This window comes from Neofelis nebulosa, chromosome X (assembly GCF_028018385.1).
Source record: "Neofelis nebulosa isolate mNeoNeb1 chromosome X, mNeoNeb1.pri, whole genome shotgun sequence".
Lineage (NCBI taxonomy): Eukaryota > Metazoa > Chordata > Mammalia > Carnivora > Felidae > Neofelis > Neofelis nebulosa.
In genome coordinates this window covers 36,868,440-36,890,753 of record NC_080800.1, presented here as the reverse complement: position 1 = coordinate 36,890,753, position 22,314 = coordinate 36,868,440, and the positions used below count along the sequence as shown (strand labels likewise).

Sequence of the window (22,314 nt, the reverse complement as noted above, 5' to 3'; positions counted from 1 at the left end):
TGTTTCCCATGAAGAATAACATTTACTGTAGATTTTAGTAGATGCCTTCTATTAGGGCTGAGGAAGTTCTCTTATATTCTTAGTTGCTGAACCATTTCATTATGATTGGGTTTGAATTTTATCAAATGCGCTTCATCTGCTGAGATGATCATTTGTTTTTTTTTTCTTTTATCTATTAACGTAGTAAATGACTTTTAAAGATTTTCTTATGATAAAGCCCTTTTGCACTTCTCAGATAAACCCAACTTAGTCATTGTATGTTATTTTTTTTTTGGTATGTGCTGCTGGATCCTGTAATGTTTTGTTTATGATTTTTGTATTTGCAATTATGAGTGAGACTGGGCTGTAATTAGTTTTCCTTTCTCATCTTTCTCTGTATGGTTTTAATTTCAAAGTTACATTACTTCATAAAATGACTTGGAGAGCCTTCTCCCTTGATGACTTCTCTGAAAGACTTTGTATAATAATGGAATGATTTGTACCTTTAAAGTTTGGTAGAACTTACCTATAAAACTATCAAGGCCTGGCGTTTGGTTTTGGACTTGGGTTTCTTTAGGAAAGATTTCTTTTTTTCTTTTTTTTTTTTTAACAACTGCTTCAGTTTCTTTAATGGTTATTCGGGCATTCGGGCTTTCTGTATCTTGAGTGAGTTTGGTAAATTACATTTTCCTTAAAAAAAAGTTTTAAAAATTATTTCACTAAGCTTCTTATTCCCTGCCATCTCTGTAATTATGTCCCCTTGTTTAGTACTAAAATTGTTTATTTGTGCCTTGTCTTTTTTCCCTTAATTAACTTTGCCAGGGTTTTGTTCAAAAACCCACTTGGGGTTCTGTTAATTCTCTCTGTTGTATGTTTATTTCCTATTTCATTGTTTTATGACCTGATTTCTATTTCTCTCCTTCATTCTACTTCTTATTGGTTGTATCTAACTTTCCTAATTAGATGCTTAGTTCATTTATCCCAGTCTTTATTTCTAATATATGCATTTGAGTGTAAACTCTACCCTTAAGTACTCATTTATCTGTATTCCACCAGTTTCGATATGAAGAATTTTTATTGTAATTCAGTTTTAAGTACTCTTAAATTCCTATTATGGTATCTTTCATTGACCCACAGTTATTTAGGAGTGTTTTTTTACATACTACATCTAAGATTTTCTATGTATCTTTTTATAATTTACTTCTAACTTAATTGCACCATGGTCAGAGAGTGTGGTCTGTATGACACCATTTCTTTGAGGTTTCTTGAGACTTACCTTATGGCATAGGACTTTAATCAGTTTTGTAAAGGTCCATGTGTACTTAAGAAGGTTTGTTCTTTAACTGTTGCATGGAAAGTTCTCTATATGATGATTGGCTTGGGGCTATTAATTGTTTTCTTCACATCTTCTATTTCTTGACAGTTTTTTGTCTACCTGACCTATCAGTAATTGCTGACATATCTCACTATCACAGTAGTGTTTTTCAATTCCTACCCATAGAGCTCTCAATTTTGGCTTTATTTAAAGCTGTCTTCTTAGGTGCATGGAAATATGTGGTAACCATTCCTATTCTTAATACTTTCTATTTAAAACCTATTTATTAAGGGGCACCTACGTGGCTCAGTTGGTCGAACGTCTGACTCTTGATTTTGGCTCAGGTCACAATCTCACCATCATGAGATCCAGCCCCACATGAGGTTCCCCACTGAGTGTGGAGCCTGCTTGGGATACTCTCTTTCCCGTTCTCTCTCTCTGCCCACCCCCACTCTCACTCTCTCTTTCCAAATAAGTTAACATTAAAACTGCTAAAACCTATTTATCTAATAGTAATACACTTATTCCAGTTTTATTTTAGTATTTGCTAGCATGTCTTCTTCCATGCTTTTATTTCCAACCATTCTCTGCTTGTATGCATCAGTGTGTCTCTTGCAAACATTTTTTAAGCTAAGTTGTTCATTTTTTAATGTACTTTGATGATCACCATCTTTTAATGGGCATTAGTCCATTGATATTTATTGTGACTTCTGTCATCTTGCTTTTTTATTTATATTTATTCCATTTTGTAATTGGTTTTCTGTTCATTTTTTGTTCCCTTTTTTCCCCCTGGTAGTTTAGAATTTCAGCATTCTATTTCTATTTTTTAGGTGGTTACCTTGAAATTTTATCATACATATTTAACATTAAATATACTGAAGTGAAACAGTATCTTAATCCCATTCCCAAAGAATACAAAGACATTCGAACACTAAATTTGATTGTATTCTTGATTTACATATTATTCTTCCCCAGTATTTTAGTTCTGTCCTGTTTTAAATTCACAAATTTGTAATTACTATTAATATATGACCATTTTTGTTTGGATTTACATAAATGTTTATAATTTTATTTACTCACCAGTCCTTCTATTTTTTTTAAATTTTATTTCCAGTATACTTAACATGCAGTGTTATATTAGTTTCAGGTGTAAATTCACCATTCCTTCTTAAATCTCAGACCATCTTTGGGGAACATTTCCCTTCTTCCTAAAGCACATCCTTAAAAGTTCCTTTAGTGCCAGTCTCCTGTTGATAAACTCTCTCAGGTGGTATTTATCTGTAAATATTTTATTTCAGCCCCAATAATGAAAATTACTTTTGTTGAGAACACAATTTTAGGTTGATGGTTACCATTCTGTTGTATTTTGGCATCCATTGTTTGACATCGGAAAGTCTGATATCACTAGAATTGTCCTTGCTTTCTCTGGTTATTTTAAGGTCTTTGTCTTTAGATGTTCTATAGTTTCACTACCAACCAGCATGGATTTCTTTTATTTATCCTGTTTGGGATACATTATTCTTCCTGGATCTGTATAATCATGTTTTCGCCAGATAGGAAAGTTTGCAACCATTATTTCTTCAAATATTGCCTCTTCCCCATTGTCCATATTCCTTCTGAACTCCACTGGACATGCGCTAGACATTCCCTCCATATCTCTTTCTTTTCCTATTTTCTTTATTTATTTCCTATTTTCTGTATCTCCTTATTTCTCTGACTTGCATTTTAGGTAATTTATTTGGTTTTTTCTTCCAGTTCACTGAAACTCTCTTCAGCCATATCTGAATTCCTGTTCAACTCATCGATTCATTGGTTTATATCACCAGTTATATTTTTCTTTTCTAGAAGTACTAGTCATTTGTACTTAGTTTTATTAATGTGTAGCCATTTTACATTCTGTATCTGATCATTCCAGTATCTGTTCTCCTTGTGATTTAAATCTGTTTTTTCTGGGGGAACCTGGGTGGCTCAGTCGGATAAATGTCCAACTCTTGATTTCAGCTCAGGTCATGATCTCACAGTTCGTGGGTTTGAGCCCCACATCAGGCTCTGTGCTAACAGTGTGGAGCTGCTTGGAATTCTGTCTCCTCTCTCTGCCCCTCCCCCCTCTTACTCTTTATATCCTTCTCAAAAATAAATTTTAAAAAAATGTAAGTAAATCTGTTTTTTCTGTTTCTGATGACTCACGTAGTAGTTTGCCTTATTGTGTGTTTGGTGGTCTTTGATTGTGAGCTCATTGTTCCAATTAGTGGAAGTCCTGTGGGCCTAAGCTGGGAACACTCCTCCAGAGAGAGTTTGTTCCCTCTTCTACTAGTTACCATGGAGCACCACAGATCTGAGTCTTGCCTCCCTACAGATTCCTAGGCTCAGCTTCTCTAACTTGCTGTTGGCCCAAGGCTCAGAATCCAGCTAGCAGGCATTGCTACTATGTCATTCACCCTTTCCACTATTTCATTCCACCCTTAGTTTGCTACCACTCTGGATCCAGCTCACAGGTTTCTATGTGGAGCTGATGGTAGATATGGAAGTAGGAAGTGCTCTTAGGCATTTATACTCCTGTTGTGAGACCAGTAACACTTGAAGAGGTGTACCCTAGGTGAGAGATCATTGTGAGAAATTCTTCGAGTGGCTAATCAGCCATATTGGAAACAAAAGTCTCCAAATTTTTATTATGTTAATTTTCAAACATGAGTGGAAAGAATAGTGCAGTGAGTTCAAGTAGAGAAAAGTAGAAAGTATAGTGCAGTGATCACCCATGTACCCATAACCCACTAGAATTACTGGTAATTCATGGCCACGCTGGTTTCATCCATACTTGCCCTACTGTCCACTCCCCTGGATTATTTTGAAGCAAATTACAGGCATCTTATTTTCTTTATGGACATTTTAGTATGTACCTGTAAAAGACACTGTGAGCTTTTCGTAATAGGTCAGCATGTTAACGTGTGCACAATGTATAAACAAGGAAGTAAAATTTTACATAACTCTATAAGCATTGGTTCTTGGTCACTTTTTCCAATTTAAGTATTACAGGACCCTGAAATGCCTACCAAATTATTATAAAAGGATTGTGTTTTGTCTACCATAAGCTTAGCATTGTACAGGTATTATCACAATTCTTTGTATGGTATTTGGTAGATAATAATGGTAAAAATTAATAACGGACACTTAAATGGTACTTACTGTGTGCCAAGAACATTTCTAATCCTTCTGTGCATATTAAGCTAATTTAATCCTCAAAACAATCATATGAAATAGGTACTATTTTCATCTCCATTTTGTAAATGTGAAAACCGAGACATGGAAAGTTTTGGTAACCCTCCTAAGGTCTTAACTCTAGTAAGTGATGTGGCTGAGATTTGCACCCAGACACGCTAGATCTAGAAACTGTCATTTTAAACGACTATACACAGTGCCTCTCTCAGAAATCAGCAGATTTCCACAGCCATCTTTCAAAAGTGTGTCTTCTATAAGTAAATGTATCTGTTTTGGTGAGTTCACTACGTGACACTTGGGTGAGCCAAAGCTGTACCTGTTTCTGAAATATTGGCCTTCAGTGTTTAGCTTAATTTTTTTAAATTACTTACATTGCTGCCTTTGGATTTTGTTGTTAAAATATGTATATATATTAATTTCACGTTTCGTGTCCTTTCTTTAGGTACACTTCATGTCGGTGATGAAATTCGAGAGATTAATGGCATCAGTGTGGCTAATCAAACAGTGGAACAGCTGCAAAAAATGCTTGTGAGTAAATGAAAGTTTCTTTGTCTTTTTCCAAGATTGACTTTCAGGTTGTTAGCTTGTTTTTTAACGCACAGATAAGGGGTATTCTTTTGTAATCAGAGTATTTTTGATACTATCGTTTGTGTGGACTTGAATTTCTACAACATTTATAAGAATTGACAACGGAGCGGGGGCGGGGGGTGCCTGGGTGGCTCAGTCGATTGAGTGTCTGACTCTTGATCTCAGCTCAGGTCTTGATCCACGCTGGGCGTGGAGCCTACTTTAAAAAAAATTGGGGGTGGAGGGGTAGACAACTGAGAAAATGTTTGCATGTCTCAGAATTTGGAAACATCTTGCCCATCTAGCAGTGTGGGCTTCAATGCTCTCGTTTCATCCTTGATCTCCTGTTTCTTACTGAGCAGACCTGTAAAGATAACCTTTCCAGCCCCCTGGCGTGAAGGGTATCATCCTTCGGTCATTATACACACAGCTAGAGTATTATTTTTTGAAGCGTGTTCTCCCATGTGCATCTTCCAAGCAGGTGTGCATCAATGTGCATACACATTTCCCACAGTGAATTTTTTAGGACTGACAAGCAACTTGTGCATATCTGTGAACTGGTTTTTCACTGACCCCAATCCTGCTGACATTAGCAATGTCAGAAAACTTGTTCCTGTTTAGCTGAGTCATAGCCAGCTGTATTAGATTTCTCCACGGCACAGAAGGAAGGAAAGACATAGTAGACCAAGCTATTTTTTACCGTACATATCCAAAATCTGTGTTCACAATTGGCTTTGCATTAAAAAAGCAGGATGACAGTCCCTGGCCTATGTTCATTGTCCTGCTGAGTGGAGGCAGATGTTCTGGGACCATCTTCCTACCACAATTGTAGCAGCCTCCCATGTTATGAATATCTATTAGAAGCACCCTGACTCACCACAGTAAAAACAATAAGGCCAAAATTATGAAAGAAGCGGCAAACTTAATGGAGCACCATCATAATGTAGAAGACCAAATATCATTTTTATGTAATTGTTCTCTTGACTGGCTCGATTCATGTTCACTTTTGAAAGGCACTTAAAGGTTTTCATCTTTGTGCCTATAAAAAGGTAACCACCCGAGGTCTGTTTCCACCACTCCTGCATGAACAAGGCAGCCAGCCTTGACTTTGCAGGGATGTCTCCCAAGAACAATTTCTATTCCTGTGAGCAGCCCCTACCTTATAACTCGATTTCGATTTCATGTTAGGCCCATGCGTGCTCAGCTGGCTTGCATTAATTACCCCACACACAACACACACAAGTCGAGTGGTTTCTCACTTGTCTTTATGTGCAACATTTGTTTGTTAAGAGAGCTCTCCTTTATTCTTCCTCCAGCGGGAAATGCGGGGGAGTATCACCTTCAAGATCGTGCCAAGTTACCGCACTCAGTCATCGTCCTGTGAGGTAATGGCTCTGGCGCAACCCCACCCCCCACATACACACCCCTGTCTCCTCTGGGTTCTTAACTAACTGTCTGCTGATGGCTGAATGTTTTGGCTTTCTGGGAAATTGTTTCTGCCTGTGCTGTTGATCACTGCACACCAATTTTACAACAAAGATAACGGAACAGAGTAGGTTCCATTCACCTACTCAGCCCTGCTTCCACGGGGAACTCCTCAGCACTTGAACTTTCTGCAGGCTGGAACCGGAGCAAAATAGAGAGGAGCTATAAATAATGACATGAGGCTTAATAAGAACAAATGGAGTCTCTGAGGAAAAAAAAAAAAACAACAAAAAAGATAATTGCGATAATATTTCCAGGAAGTACATTCACTTCCCTTATTAAGAAATCACACAGATAGTTCTTCTTTCCAAGAATCTAAGAAGTGATCTATTTCTGTTAAGATCAAGGTGCTCAAATAATTGCGACAAGTCCCTAGATAGGTGTTAAGTCCGTGACGAATTGGTAACTGGCTTTATTAGAGGGAGTATAGGCTTTTGCAACCTTCTGTGCAAGCGCTTAAACATGGAACATTGTGTGATTCACAAGGAAGTTTTTTAGAGTAATACAGCCCCCAAGTTTCTTTCTTACGGTAGGTGTACCGTATAGAAACTGTAGCTTTTCCAAGCTATGTTATTCAGTTTTCTGTTGCTTATTAAATGAGATTCCAAAAGCTATCCTTTTCGTATTTGGAAACACAAACTGGCATGAAAGGGATCATCCTTCAGGCATTACACACACAGAGCATTATTTTCCGAAGCTTGTTCTTCCGTGTGCATCTTCCAAGCGTGTATGCATCCATGTGCGTACACATTTCCCACAGTGAATTTTGTAGGACTCACAAGTAACTTACTGGAACTCCTCTAGAAAATTGAATTTGACCTCAGGAAAAGCTGAGGGAGGAATTATAAGGCTTCTTCCAGGCTCTTAGCAATGCTGTAAATTTCACAAGCAAACTCAGAGGCTTCATGTTTTTTCTCTAAACCTATTGAAGATATGTCTAAGAATTTGTAGTTTTGCCCAGTATATTTTTAGTGAACCATGACAATTGGGGTTTCTGTTACATCAGGTTTTGAGCTCCTCTTGGTGGCTTTTTATGGAACTTCAATTAATACTATACCTCAAAAGAAAATGCAGAACTTCTTCTGCTCCAGGATTCATGGTTTTGCAATTGGTTACCTAGAACACAAACCTTGCTGGGAAGGAGAGAATGTCACACACATTTTTTATGTGCAGCGTTTTAATATCCTAAAATCGCAGGTGGTCTTCATACCATTTCTCATCATTGAAGAAATTTAGTAAATATGATTGATTTTTTTCTTGTCTTTTTAGTTAACTAACCAGAGGATGTTGTTAGTTATTAATATAACATAAGTTTCTCTTGTGGTTTTTAAGTGGTGGAACTGGTTTTAGGATGGGACTAGTATTATTACATGTGTAAATTCTACGCTTGAGTAAGAAGAGCCCCCCCCCTTATCTCCTTTACCTCCAAATAGTAGAAAAAATGATATTACCCTCCTAGCCTTAACCCCAACCTGTTTGACCCTCCTGTTCTCTGGCAGAACTCAAACCTATGGTTGGACTCTTCCCAGCTAGGGCAATACTTCCCAAAGAAGGGCTCTCTGGCCACCCACATCGTTGTACCCTTCTTGGCAAAAGAGGACACCGCTGCCCTCACCCTGGCCCCAGTGACTTAAGTCTCTGGGAGTGGACCTAGAAATCAATCTGCTCATGAAGATTGGAGAATACTCATCTAAGGGAGCCCATTATTTAAAGAGCTAACAAGTTCCAGAAGTTTTCTTTAGATCTTCTAGAAAAAAACAAATGCCTTTTGAGCAGACACGTCCATCTCAAAGGTTTCAAAGAACTCTACTAAACCAAAAATGTCAAAATACATATTTCCTTCCTCTCCTCATTATCATTAAAGCTGATTTGGAAAATAAGGGAATGGAGCCCAGAAAGGATTGTGAGTGTGCCACACAGTATAGAGAGTGTGACTGAGGACTGCCGATCTAGGGAGAGTGGCTGTGCCTCCGGAGACCTTTGCCAGAAGTATAATATTTTTAGAGGCTCAAGGTTATTGTTTTAATCAATCTGCTAAAATGATCTAAAGAATAAAGGTTTCTTCTCTGGTGTATGTCTATCTTTTACCCTTATTAGTAATTTCTGTCCTAGAAGGACTCCAAGGTGATTATGACATGAGAAGTCTTTTGGTTTATTTTTTTTAGATTTGTTTCACTTCAAATGAGTCATTCAGTAAATTTTGACACCGAGGTACCTAAAAACTATTACATGCTTTTCAAGCCTAATTTTCAACAAAAATTAGGCAGTTGGGATCTTCAGCACAATAAGTTTCTAGTGATATTTGTCATTTCACAGTACCTGATAGGATTTTAATACCAATTCACTCTTCCGGGTCTCACTTTAAAGTAAGCCAAGGTTGCATAGAATGTTGGAGACAGGAAAGAAATTCTTAATAAAGGACGTGGCCATCACTTACAATATGTGAATCTTCAGACTGCAAAAATTTTGTCAGACTTCCGTGAAACCATGCACGTAAGTCAGCATAGCACCTTTGCAGCTAAAACCTCAGAGGAAACGGTTGTCAGACTGTGGTTGTAACTGTTGATGTGAATATCTCTGTTTCTGTGCTGGTGTTCTGTGTTAATGAACCTTGTGTCTTATTTCAGAGAGATTCCCCCTCCACTTCCAGACAGTCCCCAGCTAATGGTCATAGCAGCACTAACAATTCTGTTTCGGTAAGAACTCTAGCTCCACACAGCAAAGTGTGACAATTTTGTTGGTGCCACCTGCCTTGAGTGTTCTAGCTACATGTGTTCAGTGGAAATATTGTCTTCTGCCGATATACAAGGCTACTACAGCTACAATGCAGTTTACCCCCGGAAAGCCTTTTCCACATTTTCTTCTCGTGAAAAAAAAAATCCCTTTCACTAGTTAAATTTGAAGAACTGGAGCTCAAGACTGCCTTGGTCATTCTCAAAATATTTCTGTGTCACCCCACTAGCATTTATGACTTTGCTCGGACTTGCGCAAAGGATATAAGTGGCAATTTGTTGAAATTTCTAAATGTTTTTTTTTTTTTTAATTGGAGAAAGATGAAGAAACGTAAGGATTTTGCAGAGTAGGCATGCGGGTATTCTCGGGCTTTGTAGTTGTCTATTCTGAGTGATATCAGCAACATGTTTTAGTTTCCGCTATCTACGTTATGAATTGGTGTGCCCTCTGTTATTGTGGTACGTGCACATATTTTTGTGAATTATAAGCCTTGCCTGGATATGAAAAGCAAAAGGAACTGGCTTCAAACTGCACTTAAGCCACGCTGTTATCACATCTTTAACACAAACTACTTGATCTTTTGACTTGAACTTAGAATTTTACCATTTTTTCAGAACGATTCATTTTGCAATATGAATTGTTTTTCACTTACTTAAACGGAAGCACTTAAGGTGCAAGTATGTGGTATTTCGGGGTAACAAAATCTTTACGTTGCTGATATTGCTGTTGAAATTTGTCGAGAGTTTTACAAATGCAGCAGTATCGCTTCTTTCCTCTTAATGTGCCCTTTAAAAACACATCAACTGTTTTTAATCAGATAAAATTTTAAACGATTTAGAGATCCTCTTAATGGAATGATGTCAGTAAGAGAAATTATGGGAGAAAATTTCCTACAACCTTTATTTTTAACTTCAAAATAGGCTACCAAAGGAATTCATTTATAATAGTTTACATGTAATACTTTAAAGATGGTGAAAATCCATATAGCCATTGAATTTTTCAAAATCTGATTGCAGTGACTAAGTCGAAAAGGGCATCAGCTCTTTTTTAGTTTGGGGTTTTGTTTTTGTTTTTAATAGGGCTATTTCACTCGCAGTGGCTTTTGTGTTGAAGATGCTGAGTTGTTTCTTAAGAACACATTTTCTCTCTTGCTTAAACTTACCTGCTTTCTTCAGCTTGCTGCTAAATGGCCTGGGTTTGATTTTTTTTGATAACTCAACATTTCTGAGAAATGGAATAATGTATATGATCTCTTTACAACTGAAATCTAGCTCATTTTTTTAACCATATTGTAACAGAACACACAAATTACCTTGTACTCTTGAAAAGTAAATGAAAATTTTTCTCCTGGGTTGGCTTTATTCTACAGGACTTGCCATCAACTACCCAACCAAAAGGACGACAGGTGAATAGATATCCTCTATAGAAATTTCTCTAAACTGAGCTGCTAATAGCCAATCTTTTATTAACCCTTTCCATCCCATAATGTCTGCATTTTGGACCATAACATTTAAGCATTGAGAGCTTGTACCATTTCATTTTAACACATTACATATGACTAATTTTCTATAAAGATTTTTTCCTCACCTCTTTGTAGCTGTGACGGTTATTGTAACTTCAACCTGATAAATTTGTGTTGATGGCTAAGAATTCAGCCTTTGGGGGTCTTTTGGGCCTGCCTCTGGAGTGGGAAAAACAAAAATTCAAAGGTCACAAAACTCGTAGAATTCTGAGAGTAACTGAAACGTATGTGCTGATAAACACGTTTAAGCAGGAATTCTCTGAAATTCCAAGAAACCTTTTCTAAATCTGTATTTGCATGTTTATTTCTAAAAGCCACTTACAATGAAAAACGAGGACGTAAGCGTCCTGGCTTTCCACCCCAATGTGCCTGTGTTGGTCCACGCGGGAAAAGTGAAGTGCTATGTAAGCGAGTACGTACTTCAGGAGTACGGCTCTCGGGTGCCCATGCAGAGACCAATTTTATAGGCTGGCTTTCTGAAAAGAAAACTTAAGCACAGTAATCACACAACAGTTCCAAAGCCTTCAGGTTGGTTTTACAGTGACTTAAACATTAATATTCAAATTTAATTTCAAGAGAGAGAATTTTTCGGGGAATCTTCTTGGAATTTGGTGTTAAAAAAATAACCTGATTGGGAGTTAAGGTCTGCATAAATTAGCACCTGATAGAATCCGCCCCCCCCCCGCCCCAGTTTATTCCTAAGACTGAATTATATACATAGCACCTTCTTTTAAAACATTTTAGAAATACGGCAGTTCATAAAACGCTGCCATATAACCCCTCGTGTGCTAATCTGTCCCCTTGTATAATATTCACTAGTTACATTTACATTCCCTAAAACCCAGAGCCTTGAACTATGCAGATCGTGCAGCTCTGTGCTGACTTCAAGTGGCAAAGTCAGGATTCAAAGTCATGTTTCTTCTCTAAGACAAGCAAAATACAACTGTAGAGCCCCAATCCTTCTGAAAAAGTTAATAACGCTGTGTTTTTAATGCTTTAAAATAGTTTCGATCACACTTAAGTCTGTCAGCAGTGTGTGGACACACCACCAGCTGTCAAACCACTCGGCATGGTTTACACAGCGCTTGCTAGCTTTGTATCACGTGCTGCTTTCGGGTTAGAACCCACCCTGAGTGCTTGTGTATGTGGCATAAAGGCTGCCACGTGATCATGACAACTTGCCCACCACATGAGCTGAATATATGCGGATTTAAAAATGGTAAGCGTACTTCTCTATAATTATAGGCCCATTCTGTTACAGTAAAAGCAGAAACTAAGTCTTCATTTTTATTAAACAAGTATGTTACGGTGCTCCCTCCAAACAAATACCACCAAGACTTGAACCTGCACACATCCAAGGTAGTACATTGTCTCTAGCGGTAGCGGTTTTGTGTCCTATTTTCCATGCATCATTTGGCTTCACCATCTAATGTCCTGTTTGTATTGTAAGTGTTGGTGTGTGGTTATTAGGTTAGAGCTGTTTGCTCCCACATCACCATGGCAGCCTTTCTTACAAACTCCTGTTTTATAGATCTATGTAAGAGCACAATTTGAATATGATCCAGCCAAGGATGACCTCATCCCCTGCAAAGAAGCTGGCATTCGATTCAGAGTTGGCGACATTATCCAGATTATTAGTAAGGATGATCACAACTGGTGGCAGGGTAAACTGGAAAACTCCAAAAATGGAACCGCAGGTCTCATTCCTTCTCCTGAACTTCAGGAATGGTATGTGGTTTGGTTTTATAATAAAAACGGAGCCCTGACCATCCGCTTTTCAACTTTATATTGTTTTATTGGGTCAAACCTGTTTGCTCTCCTAGCCAATCAAAACTCAGGTTAGTCATCCAAGAATTCTATGTATGTTTTAATGTTTATTTATTTTTGAGAGAGAGAGAGAGAGAGAGAGAGAGAGAGAGAGAGACAGAGTACGAGTGGGGAAGAGACAGAGAGACAGGGAGACACAGAATCCGAAGCAGGCTCCAGGCTCTGAGCTGTCAGCACAGAGCCTGACGCGGGGCTTGAACTCACGAGCTGTGGGATCATGATCTGAGCCGAAGTCAGATGCCCAATCGACTGAGCCACCCAGGCGCCCCAGTCATCCAAGGATTCTAAATCCTCAGCATCTAGTAAGTTCCTGCTTACTGAGCCAGGTCTTTTATGTGAAACAAAGGAGAGGAGGAGGGTCTAGAGGGAGGTTGAGCTGCTAGCCTTGGTTCACATGGGTCCTGGTCAGGTCGTGGTCCCTTAACATAGCCCCCCACCTCCCACATGCTGCTTCTATCCTTTCAGATCTGTGTTTTGGGTTTTGTTTTAAAACAAACCCTCTCGTCACCCCTCCACATGCTCGCTCATTCCACCATCCCACCAGCAAAAAACTCAAGGGCCACGATTTAGTGCTGCTCAGGGTATTTGAAGGTAATATGGGTTATACCGTTAGGAGAAAAAGGCAGCTTCATTTGAAAACTTCATTCTTTACCTCGCCACATCTTTAAAAACACACATTTTGTGAGGAAGTTTAAGCTGTGAAAACAGGTTAAAGTCAGACACCTTTTCCACACCATCTTTAACTGATAGCCAAGGAGTCACAGATTACTATATATTTTGGTAAAATCTATTTCTGCTGTTGTTACAATTTGCTTACTTGAACTCTGTTTTGAAAGATGCTGGAGATTTTACCTTTGTCAGAACTTTGACAATATGTGAGAAATCTAGCGACGAGATGACTTCATATCTTACTTTTATTTCACGCGATCAGAAATACAGCAACCATTCGCCAAGGGGGCAGTTCATCCCAAAATACTTGAACCTAGCTAAAAGAAACCAGGGGCATTGAGTCCACAGACATTGATCATTGTTTTCTCACCCATTTTTCTCACAAGTTAGAGGGATCTCTCAGTGAATTTCCTTTTCGTGATTGCCTCTGCCGGCTATCCTGTGTCCCCAAAAATATTCTTACGTTTAGAATGTCGGAGCTGATAAGAGCTTCAGATGCCATCATTTTATACAAGGACTCATGGGCCCAGGTAGAGGAAGTAGCAGCCTTCCATCTGGCGTTGCCTTTCTGTCTGATCTTCAAGAAACAGCTTAAGCATTAGCAGGACAAAAATGATTTCTAAGTCACTTTGATGATGATATTATGGGATTAGTGATACTTACATTTTACAAAATGTGTTGTTTTTTTTTTTTTTGAGTTTGTTTATTTTGAGAGAGAGGGAGAGAGAACGCGCACCTGCGACCAGGGGAATGGCGGGAGCCTGATGTGGGGCTCAAACTCACTCACTGTGAGATCATGACCTGAGCTGAAATCAAGAGTCAGACGCTTAACCAACTGAACCACCCGGGTGTCCCACAGGATGTTTTCTTGAATGCTGCCATATATTTTGAGCATTTGTTGAAAAGAATTCTGTAGACTCCAGACCTCCTCTCCTTGGTCAGATCATCTGTAGAAATCCTGTTTCCCTGATACCTAGAGCTCTGAGTCCTCTGTAGGACTCCTGAGAAACAGGGAAAAGCAGATTTGCTCCCTGTTTCCTTGGGATGGGGGACTAGGTTATCTGAATCAGTCTTCCTGCTGGAAAAAAATGAAAAGGGCTGCAGAAAACGTGCTTTTGAAAATTACCTTAAAAGCATTAAGTAGCCAAAAAGGTATTGGGGAACTCAGTGACCAGCTTTTGCATGAAAGCAATTGGAGTGAAAAAAATTAGAGCACCCAATGGGCCTATTTTGCCAATGGGACACATCTATTACTGAAAACTTCTCTGCCGGGGAACCAAGGTTAAGACCTAAGGCCTGTACAAGTAGGGGACTCTGTTAGGGGACCTGTCCGCCATTGTTAGGACTACAGAGGCTACACCCTCAGGTTAAAAGGTTAAGATAAGTGTGCCCTTACTGTCCTTCCACAGCTGGGGACTGTAGACAAGGCTACCTTGGCACTGAGCAAAGCAAAAGACATAAATAAAAGGAAAACAAAGTTCCCCTGAAAAAACTGTGGCCACTGGTCCACCTTGAGTAGCTTTGTACCCAGGTCCACACAGCCTGGGTCAGCTGGGGGAACTGCAGCCTTACATGTGATGTGAGGCTTCTCCTGTACTAATACTACTTTCATGTATCTGTTACAAACATAAAGTCTCTGAAGGAGAAGACTTTATCCTAGGCCTCATCCTAGAGCTCTTCCTCACCCCCCACATGGACTTTTACTAGGGCAGTGACCAACAAGTCAAAACAAAAAAGCCACAGGCACACAAGGAAACCAGACCTGCCTCACAGACCGAACAGAGACCCTACTGAAATGGCAGAAACAAACGCAGACCCACTCTATATATTGGAGTTAGGAGACAAGGCGGTTTTTTAAGTTTTTTTTATTTTGAGAGAGAGAGAGGGAGGAGCAGAGAGAGTGAGAGAGCAAGAATCCCAAGTAGGCTCCACGCTATCAGCGCAGAGCCCAACATGGGGCTTGAACTCACAAACTGTGAGATCGTGACCTGAGCTGAAACCAAGAGCCAGACACTTAACTCACTGAGCCCCCCAGGTGCCCCAGGAGACAAGGTTTTTAAACAGCAGTCTGCACAACTGTGCATATATTTTTAAATCAGTAATAAGCTTGAAAAATAACTTCAGATACCAGGAAAGTTGTTTAATGGCATGGCAGATTTGAAAAAGAACCAAAAAGGAACTTCCAAGAACAAAAAAGGCAGTAACAAAACCTCAGTGGCCACACGCCTATCAGAAGGGCTAAAATTTCTTCAAGTTTTCATCAACAGATAAATGGACGAACAAGGGACAGCATAGCCATACAACAGGATGCTATTAAGCCATAAAAAAGGAACGAACTATTGATACAACAATATGGATGAAACTCAAATCCAGGCAAAAAAAAAAAAAAAAAAAAAGAGACGACATACTGTATGATTCTATTCATATAAAATTCTAGAAAAGGCAAAACTAATCTGTAGTGACATTCGTTGCTTGGGGATCCAGAGGTGAGAGGGAAGGATTCCAGAGATGAAGAAAATGTCCGTGATCTGGATGGTAACAAAGGTTTCATGGGAGGTCTGCATATGTCAACACTGATGAAATTGTACACTGTAAGTATGTCTAGTTTATTATGAAAAACACAAACTCAATGAAGTTGCAAAAACTGTCGAGGGAGAAAGGGATCCTAGCAGGGATGAGGAGTACGAGGCCCAGTGGGCAAGAGGTGCCTCGAGACCTGGAAAACCAAATTGATACGGAGAACGTCAGTGGACATGCAGTATCACTGAGAAAGATTTGAAACAACACCATCAGCCAGACCCAGAATCTTTGTTCCCATGTGTTCCTACCAAGTGACCTTTTTCACAGCCTATAGATGAGAGATCAGGTTTTTTTGGACCCAGACGCCTTGCCTTATTTATCCTTGTTAAATCTCATCTTGCGTGACAGGGCACATCAGTCAAGCCCTTTGATATATTTTGAGTCCCCTAATGTGTCATCGCTCCCCTTGCCTCCTAGACCCTCATCCAAGTCAGCAATAAAATGTGAAGTGTGTATTTGAAACTTCCCTCCAGGTTGATCTAAATCCTGACATGGTTTTCCTGCACTTACTGAGCTAAAGGAAAGAGCATTCATTTCCTGAGTGGCTGGTGACGAGCAGTTTCATTCTCTCGTTGAGTCACACAGAGCCACACCACAGATTTTTACTGGGAACTTTTTACTTTTATTCTTTAAGCTTAAAAACACCAATTATAAGAGACTCAATACACTGTAACATAACCAGCCAAAACTCCCTCAGTTCTGTTTATGCTTCCAAAGATCCTGTGCCTCACAGAAGCTATAGTTATGGCCATGGCACATATCGGCTTGTACTGGAAGAATCCCCAGAGCAAAGGCTTCCTCAGCCTCCTCTGTATGCCACTTAGGTAATATGTAGAGATTGACTTCAATGCTGTTGCTGAGAGTTCACAGTATTTCCCAATAAATGTCCTTCTCCCGGGGCGCCTGGGTGGCTCAGTCAGTTGAGCATCCGACGACAGTTCAGGTCATGATCTCAAGGTTTGTGAGTTTGTCAGGCTCCTCGCTGATAGTACAGAGCCTGCTTGGGATTTTCTCTCTCTCTCTCTCTCTCTCTCTCTCTCTCTCTCTCTCTCTCTCTCTCTCTCCCTCTCTCTCTCTCTCTCTCTCTCTCTCTCTCTCTCTGCCCCTGCCCCACTCAGGTGCATACGGTCTCTCAAAAATAAATTTTTTTTTTAAAGAAATGTCCTTCTCCTAACCAAAAACAAAGAAAAATAAAACCCTCACGGAACAAGAGAGGATAAAAGACATGGAGGACAGTCTTTTCAAGAAGATAGCACAGCTCCCAACTCATTTCATGATGCCAGCATTACCCTGATCCCAAAATTCACAAACGGTTATTCAAGAAAACTACAGGCAACACTCCCTCATGAACATAGATATAAAAGTCCTCAGCACAATATTAGCAAACTGAATCCAGCAACACAATAATAAAGATAATACATCTCGACCCAGTGGAGTCTGTACTGGGGATGCACAGCTGGTTCAACATTTGAAAACCAATCAAGCCGATTCAGTGTATTAACAGACTAAAGAAAATCCACGTGGTCATATCAGTAGATGCAGAAAACGCGTTTGGTAAAATTTTATATCCACTTAAGATTAAAACTCTCACAAACTGAATTGAAGGGAACTTCCTTAACCTGATTGAGAGCATCTACAATAAACCTACAGGAAACAGTATTAGAAAGGAAAAAAGTATTGCAGGTGATACAATTCTGTGTGTAGAAATTCAAAGGAATCTGTAGATAAACCATTAGAATTAATATGTGAGGTCAGCAAGATGTTTGGTATAAAATCAATATACAAAATCAATTTATTTCTATTTACCAGCAACAAAGAGAAAATAATTTTTTTTACATGCCATGTATAACATAACCTGCATCACCCTTAATATTATGAAGTGTTCTTGATAAAAAATAGAAGTTAAATTTGATCAGACCTCTAGATCTAATTACCTATTTGCAGAAAATGTGAAAGAGAGAGGGACTTACTGAAGACACCACAGGGATAAAATCCAAAAAATCCAGACTTTGAAACTACAGGACAAACAAGTTTCTGGAACAAATAAATAGCAAGACAGAAAAGGAGAGAAGGACAGAAAAGTAGATTTAAACCTGTAGATTTAAAAGGAATTTAAGAATATTTAAAGAGGAAATGATACAAACTTGGATTTGTTTCAAAATAATCTTAGGGTGGGTAGGTTGTAAATAACACAAGCCAGGAGTTAATAAATGTTAAAGCTGGGTTGTAGGTATTTGGGGTTCATTATTCTCTACTCTTGTGTATATTTGAAAAGTTTTTAAATTACAAAACTTTTTTAATGTTTGTTTATTTTCAGAGAGAGAGCATGAACAGGGGAAGGGCAGAGAGAAAGGGAGACACAGAATCCAAAGCAGGCTCCAGGCTGTGAGCTGTCAGCAAGAGCCTGACACGGGGCTCGAACTCATGAGCCGTGAGATGATGACCTTAGCTGAAGTTGGATGCCTAACCAACTGAGCCACCCAGGCACCCCCATCTTTTTTTTTTTTTTTTTATCAACAACCTAGGAGCAAATATTAACAAAGATGTTCAAGACACAGGATGAATTATAACATTTATTCAGACATTAAAGAATTCTTTTTTTTTTTTAAGTTTATTTATTTAGAGAGAGAGAGCACAAGCGGGTGAGGGGCAGAGAGGAGAGACAGAATCCCAAGCAGGCTCTGTGCCATCAGCACAGATCCCGATGTAGGGGCTCAAACCCACGAACCATGAAATCATGACCTGAGCTGAAACCAAGAGTCGGACATTTAACTGACTGAACCACCCAGGTGCCCTGAGACATTAAAGAATTCTTAAACAGATGGAGAGAGATACTTTGTTCATGGACTAGAAGACTCAGTGTTGTAAAGATGTCTATTCCTCCCAGATCAATTCACTGATTCCATGCAATCTCAACCATTTTGAAATTGGCAAGCTAATCGTAAGTTTTTCATGGAAATGCACAGAATCAGGAATAGCCAAGATATTCTTCTAGAAGAATAAGGAGAGAGGCCTTGCTCCATCTGATACCAACACTTATTATAAAACATTGAGATAATAAGGTAAGGGCATAGAGATGCTCAAATAGACCCAATGGAAGAGAATCCCCAAAACACTCCCACACATAAATAGTCACTAGTGAGGAATGGATACTTTTTTCCATAAGTCATGCTGGAACAATTGAGTATCCATTAGGGAAAAAGACAAGAAAGAAATCAGGCTCCTAATTTTATACCATACACAAAAATCAGCTCCAGTGTATTAAAGGCCAAAATATGAAAAACAAAACTATAAACCTCTGACAAAGTAATACTGAAGAATATCTTCAGTGATAAGGAGGGGTTAAAATACTTTCCATAAAGGAAAAGATGGCTAAATTTGACTAAAGTAAATCTACGTTATATTCATAAGATATCATAGGAAGAGTGAACAGGCAAGCCACAAAATGGACGAAGGTATCTGCAACACATATAACTAACAGAGGTATAATATCCAGACCATATAATAAATTCCTACAAATCAATGAGAAAAAGACAACTGGAAAGAAAAATGGTCAAAAGACTTATACATGTTACAGAAGAGGAAATCCAGTACCCAATAAACATATGAAAAAGTGCTCAATCTCAATAATCAGTGAAATGCAAACTCAAAGCACAGCGTTATTGCATTACTTGCCTACTGTGGTGGCTAAAGTTAAATACTGATAATACCAAGTGTTAACAAGGAAGTAGAACAATAGGAGCTCTCACACACTGCTGGTAGGAGTGTAAATCAGTACAACCTCATTGGAAAATCACTTATTCTGATGGTGATTTTGGATTCTTTTTTTTTTTTTTTTTTAGTGATTTTTTTTTTAAGATTTTAAGTAAATCTCTACACCCAACGCAGGGCTCAAATTCACAACCCTGAGATCAAGAGTCAGACACTCCACCGACTGAGCCAACCAGGCGCCCCTGGATTCTTCTTATGTGGGCTCACTCGGGGACCCCTGTGAAAGAAGCAAAATCATTAAGCAAAACTGTCTGTGGCAATATCCTGAAAGGCAAATATTTGCTTAGACTAAACCTAAGAGAGCAACTTTTTAACAATGTTTGTGCTGAACACTATAATCACAAAGAACAAAATTAAAATTTTCTGATTGTAATTCTTTTTTTCTTTTATTTTATTTTGAGAGAGACCATGCATGAGCAGGGGAGGGGCAGAGAGAGAATTCCAGGCAGGCTCCCTGCTGTCAGCATGGAGCCCAACACAGGGCCCAATCCCATAAACCGCGAGATCATGACCTGAGCCAAAATCAAGAGTTGAGTGCTTAACCGACTGGGCCACCCAGGCGCCCTCTGAATGTAATTCTGTGGATTTCATTAGTATTTTTTTCTTAGCCTAGAATCACCATGTAGTAATAGTACCATTTATTAAGCATCTACTGTGTGTACCACTGTGCTGGGGCATTACTTATGTTTTTTGTTCTTCTCCTTTACAACAGCTATCCTAAGAGGCTAAGAAACTTGCCAATAAAATGTACTGCTCTAGAGCCTAGGCTCTGGTACCAGACTGAACTCACTCTCCCACTTACTAAGCTGTGTGATCTGAGGCAAATTACTTAACCTCTCAGCCCTTTGATCCCCTCATCTGTAAAGGGGTGGCACAATTTTGTGTGTTGTTAGAAAGGTTAAATGAGTTGATACATGCAAATTTTCCAGAAAAGCACCTGACCCTAAATTGATAAAAGGTAATGAGTGATAGAGCCAAGATTCCAACCAGACCTGCCTCAGCTCAAAATTCCATGCTCGTTCCACCGGATGTCACAGCCATGTGTTTAGGTTGCTCATCTGCGTTATCAGTATATGCTCAAGGAATGTGATGTCATTTTATTAGAAACCTCTGTTTTTATTTATTTTTTTTTTGAGAGAGAGAGAGTGAGAGCGAGCGAGCACATCAGCGGGGAAGGGGTAGAGAGAGAGGGAGGGAGAGAATCCCAGGCAGGCTCTACACTCAGTGAGGAGCCTGATGTGGAGCTTGATCGCGCAATCGGTGAGATCGTGACCTGAGCCAAAACCAAGAGCTGGACACCCAACCCAACTGAGCCGCCCAGGTACCCCAAGCCTGTGTTTTTAGAACCTCTATGAAATTGCGAAAGCCAAAAAGCAACCTTTATCTTGAAAAGTTTATGAGCAATGGGGCACCTGAGTGACTTAGTTGGTTAAGCATCTAACTTTGGCTCAGGTCATGATCTCACAGTTCATGAGTTCGAGCCCCACATCAGGCTGTCAGTGCCTAGCCTTCTTCAGATCCTGTTTTCTTTTTCTATCAAAAATAAATAGACATTAAAGAAAAATTTTTTACATTTGTGAGCGGTATGTTCATGCAGGTTTGTATAAAGTCTTCAAGTGGATGATTTTTCTTTTATCAACATGAAACTTTACAGTAGTTACTTGTTTGTTTGTTTGTTTTCCGTCTCTGTGCACTAGGCGAGTCGCTTGCATCGCCATGGAGAAAACCAAACAGGAGCAGCAGGCCAGCTGTACCTGGTTCGGCAAGAAAAAGAAGCAGTACAAAGATAAATACTTGGCAAAGCACAATGCAGGTAGGGAAACGTGCGACTGTTACGGAGGCTGGTTAGATCTCACTTCAGTCTTCAGAATTCTCTGCCCCAAAATTCCACCAGATGAGATCTCCATCAGCTTGCACAACATGAAGAAAGCTCTACCTGCAATTAGTCTGTTGGTTATTTGCCAGATATTTTACAGAGCTCTACTTTACAGGAAGAAAATGCTATTTGGTAATAGTATCCTCGGGAACTAAAAGAAGCCAGTACATTAAGTCCTCCCCTGAGAAATGAGAGCCTGAGTGTTTGCCAAGTCACCAGGATTCTTGCCTCCTTGCTGAGATAGATCTTGAGCAAATATCCTCCCTCCTGGCTCCTCTCTGGCCTTTGGACGTGGCCCTGTGGCAAAAATGTGCCCTTACCAGAGCTGTGCCACGGATGGCCGGGTGATTGGTTGGAAAGAGCACAAATGCTGTTGGATACTAACTCGGTTTGGTCAGTCTCTGTGACTAGTCTTCTTCCCCCACAGTTACTCCCTGGCTCGTAAAAGGCCAAGAGCATTATATTGGCCTTCCCTTCGTCCTGTTTGTCTCTATGAAAACTTGCGTTCGGCCTAAGTCAGAACATTCCCTTGTTTGCTAAAAACTGAAATGAATACCAAAAAAACATGATCTGTCATTGCCGTAGAATTCCCAGAAGCTTCACAGAATGTAAGTTAATAAGCTAAAGAAAATGCATGATGATATACAAGAGTGAGATTTACTTATTTTCAGTACCTTCTTAATAGGACTCCTTTTATAAGGAACTTGTTCTGAGGCATTGCAAGCCCCAATGTTGGCATTAGATTAGTTCCCAAGGTTTCAGAAATAACTCCAA

The 22,314-nt window shown here is 39.4% G+C and overlaps 1 protein-coding gene and 1 long non-coding RNA gene across 16 annotated transcripts in view; one reads left to right on the top strand and one right to left on the bottom strand.

The window, feature by feature from the left end:
- Positions 1–22,314, top strand: part of CASK (calcium/calmodulin dependent serine protein kinase) — a 357,939-nt gene that overhangs the window by 314,376 nt on the left and 21,249 nt on the right. For 8 of the 15 annotated variants that reach the window (XM_058713427.1, XM_058713425.1, XM_058713429.1 and 5 more), the window contains 6 exons: positions 4,953–5,038; positions 6,394–6,462; positions 9,190–9,258; positions 10,665–10,700; positions 12,349–12,545; positions 21,362–21,477. In XM_058713427.1, the coding sequence (XP_058569410.1) occupies positions 4,953–5,038; positions 6,394–6,462; positions 9,190–9,258; positions 10,665–10,700; positions 12,349–12,545; positions 21,362–21,477 (573 nt within the window). The remainder of the gene's footprint in view (positions 1–4,952; positions 5,039–6,393; positions 6,463–9,189; positions 9,259–10,664; positions 10,701–12,348; positions 12,546–21,361; positions 21,478–22,314) is intronic. The other 7 variants (XM_058713436.1, XM_058713439.1, XM_058713440.1 and 4 more) reach the window with 3 other exon arrangements.
- On the bottom strand, positions 16,493–21,363 carry LOC131502596 (uncharacterized). The gene is made up of 2 exons (XR_009257087.1): positions 17,201–21,363; positions 16,493–16,868 (listed from the first exon to the last, which is right to left on the bottom strand). It is a non-coding gene; the product is annotated as an uncharacterized LOC131502596 (long non-coding RNA).